Here is a 7,083-nt window from a genome sequence, read left to right on the forward strand (position 1 = left end):
GAACAAGTATAGCCACACACATATAGCCCTTCAGAAGCTCAAGGTGATTATTTGTTTCTTGATTCTTGTTCCTCCATCTTTGAATAGACGTAAAGTGATGCAACAGCATCAAATACCATAATTGGTTTTAACTGGACACGGAAAATTTTAAATGTGCTCTGTAAGAAAATTAATAAAATCCATGGTTCTAACATTGCATCTACTTCTGGCATACCTGCTTTTGTTACTTACAGGAAAGTTTTTTTTGCATTAATGAAACTTCTGTTGTCTTTGTAAATTTTGTTTTTTCCTCCCATCTACAAATACTGCATGATGCATGAGTTTAAGTTCAGGTGCTAGATGGGGTTATCTATTGTGGAATTGGTGTTATTATAGAACTTTATTTTATCATCTGTCGATGTTTATAAACTTCTAAGTGCAGGCGGCGAGCATCTAAAGAAGCTTGTTTTGACCATGGGCATTTCTTTGGATCAGCGCTGCAATAACATGTCACTTACAAGACCAAGCTTTTTATCTTCCCAAGCCGTGCTCGCAAGTACATGGTATGGTGCCCGTTTCTTTTTCTCTTTGTATTTTATATGTTCATATGTTTGCACCCCCTTAACTGCTCTCTTGTTCCAAGGTTGGTGATTCTACTCCAGATGAGCTTGCTACGGCCATCCAGGTCCAGGGTGACCATCACTCGCGGCGACAAGAAGCACTTGGTCGAAGTTGTGAAGGCTGTGGATGAGGTGAAGGCATACAATGTATACGGCAAGCTCCGTGGTGAGAGGATGAACTAGCACTGGTTAGGAGCTCGGATGAAGAAGGCTACCCTCATGGAGAAAGAGGAGAAGAAGTGATGGGATATTTATGACAGCTTGGAGCCTCGGATACCTTGTTTGATTCCTGAATATACCTTTCGGCCTGCTGTTCAAATCAGCTCTTCATTTATGTGCAAATTGTCAAACAATGTTGTTCAAATAATTAAGTTGTTATCCCAGGAATATTTTGCAAAACGATGTACTTATCATCTTAGATAATATATTTATCCATTTTATAGATGACATTTTCATATTTTTGAGAACAGTATAGGTTGCATTATTTTATAACTATGGATGTTTGATGTAATGTGTGTTAGTCCAGACGTGCGTTGCACGTGCAAGCTTACTAGTAGATTTATAAAAGTTGCATATAAGATTGCAGCCCCTGTCCAAACTACTTTTATTCAGGGTAGGTACATTTGGGGTGGGGTTTATTTTTACATAAGGTTCATTTAAAAAGAAGAATGCAGTTTTGTTTAAAGTAGATTTTGAGAAAGCCTATGACAAAATTAACTGGAATTTAATGAAATTTTCTATGATTAAAAAAGGCTTTTATTCAAATTTATTAGTTGGGTAATGTAGACAATGGAGAAAGGGAAAGTAGTTGTTATGGTAAATGATCAAATTGGTCCTTTCTTTGAAACAAAAAAGGGTTTAGACAGGGAGACTCTTTCTCTCCTTTGGTCTCTAATATAGCCATGGATATTCTTAACTTACTTCTAATTAAAGCTCAAGATTTAGGATTGGTTCAAGGCTTATCTCATAAATATGTTGATGGGGGTGTTTAGCATGCTTCAATAGGCCGATGATAGATTTTTCAGGTTTCAAGATAACTTGGAGAGTGCTAGAAATGTTAAATCAATTTTGTGTTTGTTTGAACAACTTCCGGGTTTGAAGGTTAATTTTCACAAAAGTGAAGTTTACTACTTTGGGGAAGCTAGAGATAAACAGGAGAGCTACTCTACCATTTTTACTTCTGTTGTAGGAAAACTACCTTTGAGGTATCTAGGGATACCCCATTAATGCAGTGAGGTTGTGCAATAATGATTGGAGCTGGCCGAAGGAGAAAATGGAAAAGAAACTTAGTATTTGGAAAGGTAGAAGTAGATCTTATGGCGGGAGGCTTATTCTGATCACCTCTAGTCTAAGCAATATTCCTTTATATATATATGATTTCTCTTTTTGAACTTCCCAAAGGCCCTGGTAAACAGGTGATTTTCTTTATGAAAAGGATGTTGTAGCAGGAAGAGGATAATGTTAAAAAGTATCATCTATTTAAGTGGGAAGATGTCTCTAGACCAAAAGATATGGGAGGTTTGGGGTGTAGGACTTAGATATAATGAGCAGTTGTTTACTTTGTAAATGGTTATGGAAATTGGAAAATGAGAAGGGAGTGTGGCAGGACCTAGTGAGGAATAAATATCTAAGAAAGCGCACTCTTAGGAATAGTAGGAGTAAACCTGGTCAGTCTCATTTTTGGCAGGGGCTTATGAAAGGTAAACCTATTTTTTGCAGTATAGTAGGAAGATGGCGAGCAATGAGGAAAGGACTTTGTTTTGGAATGATGTTTGGTTAGAGGATATGCCTTTGAGTTTGCAATTTCCTGGGTTGTATTTGCTCACTTTTAGTGTTGACTTTACTGTTGCGAAGGCTCTTTCCGTAGGCATGAGTAATATTATATTTAGAAGGATCCTTTGGGGGGTCACGGCTAATATGTGGCATGAGTTAAAAGAAATTTGTAAGAATGTTGTGCTAACAAAACAAGAGGATAGGTGTTCTTGGCTGTTAGATAAAGATGGTCAATTTATTGTTCGTTCTTTGTACTTACTTTTAAAAACTAACCAGGTTCCTTGGCCTCATAGAAAGTTGTGGTATGTTAAAATCCCTTTGAAGATTAAGGTGTTTCTTTGGTTAGTCTTCAAAATTAGTTTACTGACTAGAGATAATTTGGCCAAACGAAACTGGAAAGGGAAAGATGTAAGCCGTAGCTTTTGTGATCATAATGAAACGGTAGAACGTCTATTTTGTACTTGCGTGGTTGCTAAATTTTGTATGGGGTGTTGTAGGGAGTGTGACTGGACTAGCCGATATACCTTGCAGAATAGACGTATTTAGTGGCTGGATAGAGAGCTTTATTAAACATCAAAGGCAGGTGAAAGCTGTGGGCATTGCGTCAGTTTTCTGGACTTTGTGAAAAGCCAGGACCTCTACTACTTTTCATCATATTTACCCGCATGATCCTAGTGTTTTGTTCTATCAAGTTGCTTACTGGATCTCCTATTGGGCGGGCCTACAGAGAAGAGGAAAACAATCGATCCTGCGGGAGGTGGCGGCGCTGCTAATTGAGGTGGTGAATGGTTTTTTCAACAAGAGTAGAGGCTGGGCGCCGATGACGAGAAGGCTTGGAGTAGGGTAATTTTTAGTTTTTGCATTTATTTGGAGCTTGCTTTACAGGCTGCTGGGGATGATTTTTCTTATTTTTTGCTGCAAATTGCAGGGCCCTTGCGTGGTTTCCCTCTCTTTGCAGATGAGAAGTTAGTTGATGCCTGAGCATGTTGCTTTGTGCTCCGGCACCAGGATCCATTCGAATATTTAAAGACTTTGTTTATGGGTTTTCTTTCATTTAATGGAATGAAATCGGGGGCATGCCCCTCAATTCGTAAAAATACTTTTTAAACTTACAAACTTGACCAAGTTTGTGGAGAAAAATATTGACATCTAAAATGCTCATATATAACTAGATTCATCATAAGTTGTAGCCTCATATGTTATATATTTAGTATTATAGATATAAATCGTTTTCTCTATAAACCCGATCAAAGTTTGTAGATTTGACCTTTTGAAAAATCTATATGCACTACATTATGAAATAGAGGAAGTGTTGTTACTTGTAAAAACATTAGTTTGGTGAATTCAATTGATTTGAGCCATTCAATCATCTATATCGAATGTCTCATACTGCTCCAATTTGTAGCCATCACATCATCAATAAATTAGAAACATGTTAATTACATTCATCGTAATTTGAAAATAAAATTAATTGTATTAAACACAATTAATCTCGGATTCAACATTAATTGCAGTTAATTTTGAAAATAATATTATTGTCAAACTAGACGTGAGTGCACATACACGATCACTAGTGCATGAAACAGATAAAGTCTTTACTTTTCACGCAGACGATACATGACAACACCTATACTTGGTAGACCTATTGATTTGATATTGTGAATGTTGATGTTTTTTCTATAAACTTGATAAAACTTTGTTTTTTTTAATGTAAGACAAACCTAAAATGGGAACTAAAAAGAGACATATAGAACGGGGGGTCAAAAGAGGACCAGACCGCGCAGCATATCACGGGCCGACACCGCAGGAAACGGATTCAAAGCCATGCACGCACTCTGCTCTCGAAGCAGAGCAGCCGCACGCGAAGCAGCGCTTCAGTTGGTGCTCTTGTCGCTGCCGCCTCTCTTCTCCTTGATGAGCTTCAGGAGGCTGGGCATCATCTTCTTCTTCCTCTTGATGGTGAACGACGGCGACTTGGGGTTCCAGTTCGCCGCAGACACCGACGACCGCCGACCCTTCGACCTCTTCGACGTCGCCGACACCCTGCTCGACCTCCGCCGCGGGTACGCGCACTGCAGGCCCACACTCTCCGCCGTCGCGTTCAGGTCGTACAGCTCCTGCTCCAGCGCCTTCTGCTCGCCCACCGTCTTCTCCGCCTCCGACGCCGCCTGCGCCTCCCTGGGGCCCATCTCCCTCATCTCCCGCTCCGCCGCCTCGGTCCGCATCGCCACCTCCTTCTCGCTGGCCTTGAGCGCCTGCACCCACGCCTGCGCCGCGGCCACCTTCTTGTCGGCCACCACCCGGACCAGCGCCGCCCGCCCGCTCAGGTACTCGTACTCGAACCGCGAGACGGTTATAGTCCCCTGCCGCCGTGGCGCCGCGGTCGACCTGGCCTGCATCGTGCTCTCCACGGCGGCCTTGAGCTTCTTCATTGCCGACGTCTCGGACGCCTTCGCCGCCTCCAGCTCCTTCACAGACTGCCTGATCCGCTCCTCGGCCGTGGCCATCTCCGCGGCGACGTTGTCCGCCTCTGCTAGCACGCACCGCTTCTCCAGCATGGTCAGCTCCTCTTCCTTGCTCGCCGCCTCGGTCTCGGCATGCAGCTGCTGCATCGCCGCCGTGAGGTTCGACACGATGGCCTTGGACCTCTCGTCGGCGGCCGTGACGGCCTCCATCTGGGCCCTCGCCTTGAGGAGCTTCGCGTTCAGCTGCTGCACCTGCGCGTCCGCGTTCTTCTCCTGCGCCTTGAGCCGGTCGATCTCCTGGACGACCCCCATGATCTCGGTCCGGGTGCGGTCCATGGAGGTCATGAACTGGAACGCCCCCGCCTTGATGCTCTCCAGCTCGTTCTTCGCCATGGACAGCTCGGCCTCCGCGGCCTGCAGCAGCGCCCTGTCCTGCGCCTCTTCTTTCTTCTGTCTCGTGGTATCCTCCGCCGCCCCGTCGTTCGGGACGTGGTGCTTCTCCATGGCGCGCACCAGCTCCATCTCGCCCTGCAGGACCTCCACGTCGGCGTTCGTGGCCTCCAGCTTCGCCTCCAGCTCCCTCGCGCGGCTCACCTCCCTGCGCGCCTCCTTCACCTTGGACCTCGCGGCCTCGATCTCCCGGGCGAACCGCTCTGCCTCGGCGACGTGCTGGGCCTCCAGCTCGCGGCGCTCCCGCTCGGCCTCGATGCGCGCGAGCTCCACCAGGACGTGCTCCTCGTTGGCCTCGTCCACGCGCCGCTTCATCTCGTCGGCGGCCTGCAGGTTGGACTGGATCTTGCACACCGTCGCCACGACGTCGCTCTCGGCCTTGGCTTTGGCCTCCGCCGCGGACTTCACCTCCAGCTTCAGCTTGCGGAGCTCCCTCTTGACGCGGTCCAGCTCTTGCGACACCTCCGCGTACTGGGCGTCCGATGCCTCCTCGGCGCCATTCTTCCGTGTCCACGTTGCTTGCAGCCCCGACCTCTGGGACGTCGCCTTGGCCTTGGTCTGGTCGATTTGGCGCTCCAGCTCCTTGGCCATGGCTCGTGCTCTGGATAGCTCCGACTCGGCGCCGGCTCGCTCGTTATCCACGGACGCCTTCCGCTCGTTCAGCTTGTCCATGTCAGATTTTGCTCGTTGTTTCATTTCAGAGGACAGGTTCTGCATACAACAAGGTAGATATGAACTTAGTAGTACAGTTAAACAGTACTCCAAGAAACATGGAAGATATGTCAAGTCGTCCATGAATTTCGGAATTGAAAGAGTACCTCTTGAGCTCTGTTCTTGTCTGCCCTTCTTCCACTGATGCTCTCGCCGAAGATGCTCATTGTGGCTCTCACTGATCCACCATCCATGGCAGCCTCCATGGTGCTCCAAATGATGCAACCTAACAAGAAGTGTATACAAGCTGCTCGTATATCCTCAGCAGACAAATTTGTAGGTTCACAGCGACGCAGACCATTGGAAATTTATTTGGTTGGAAGGGGAAGAAGAGGCAAAGGAGAGAGGGTAGTTTATGTGCTGCTAAACGAGGACAAGTGTTTCAGCGTCAGCTCTATCCTTCTTGGCAGGACTCGGAGGAGCTCACTACCACACAACACAGCTGCTCCCGTTTTATCCACCCTGTTCCTGTCCCTGCCTCCCATCCGTTTTGAGAATTGTCTCTAGCAATTAGTAACTGACGGCTCCCGTTCAATTTATTTCGCCGTTTCGCTTGTAGCACTAGAATACTTCTCTGGGGCTTTGGAGTAAAACAAAATGGGATTTTTCGCGATGCCTTTTGGCCACATAAATTGCAAGTGGCTCGTGTTGCATTGTATCGATGGGACAACGGCTGTATTTGGAAGGTAGACTTTTTTTCAATTAAGAAAATATTTCAATAACTAATAACAATGATATACCAATTACATCCGTCATTCGGCTTCTTCTTCTTCTTCTTTTTTGCGTGGAACCGTCATCCGGCTTCTACAATACCATGATATCAAGAATTCACTTTTGCTATTTGTAAGGCATCTCTAACAGATCCCATAAAAAATAGAGGAGTAAACTTTGAAGTAAACCTTAGAACATCTACAACACGAGCACTAAGACGGGCCGCCAGGGTGAAAATCCTGTCCGCTAGGTCTTATTCCCACGCAAATCCCGTTAATTTGTTAGCGTCGCCGCAAACTCAGGAGTTGGGCGACCCAACCTTTTGGCTCTCTATTTCTGTTCATTTTCCAACTTGTGTAGCGCCTGTTCTTTGC

At 45.7% G+C, this 7,083-nt stretch overlaps 1 protein-coding gene across 1 annotated transcript; it reads right to left on the bottom strand.

The window, feature by feature from the left end:
- Positions 1-3,886: 3,886 nt before the first annotated feature.
- Positions 3,887-6,427, bottom strand: LOC123078925 (protein PLASTID MOVEMENT IMPAIRED 2). The gene is made up of 2 exons (XM_044501577.1): positions 6,106-6,427; positions 3,887-5,998 (listed from the first exon to the last, which is right to left on the bottom strand). Exons 1-2 carry the CDS (start codon positions 6,202-6,204, stop codon positions 4,247-4,249), a joined length of 1,851 nt encoding a protein of 616 aa, XP_044357512.1. The 5' UTR covers positions 6,205-6,427; the 3' UTR covers positions 3,887-4,246.
- Positions 6,428-7,083: the final 656 nt, after the last annotated feature.

This window comes from Triticum aestivum, chromosome 3D (genome assembly GCF_018294505.1).
Source record: "Triticum aestivum cultivar Chinese Spring chromosome 3D, IWGSC CS RefSeq v2.1, whole genome shotgun sequence".
In the NCBI taxonomy this organism is placed as follows: domain Eukaryota; kingdom Viridiplantae; phylum Streptophyta; class Magnoliopsida; order Poales; family Poaceae; genus Triticum; species Triticum aestivum.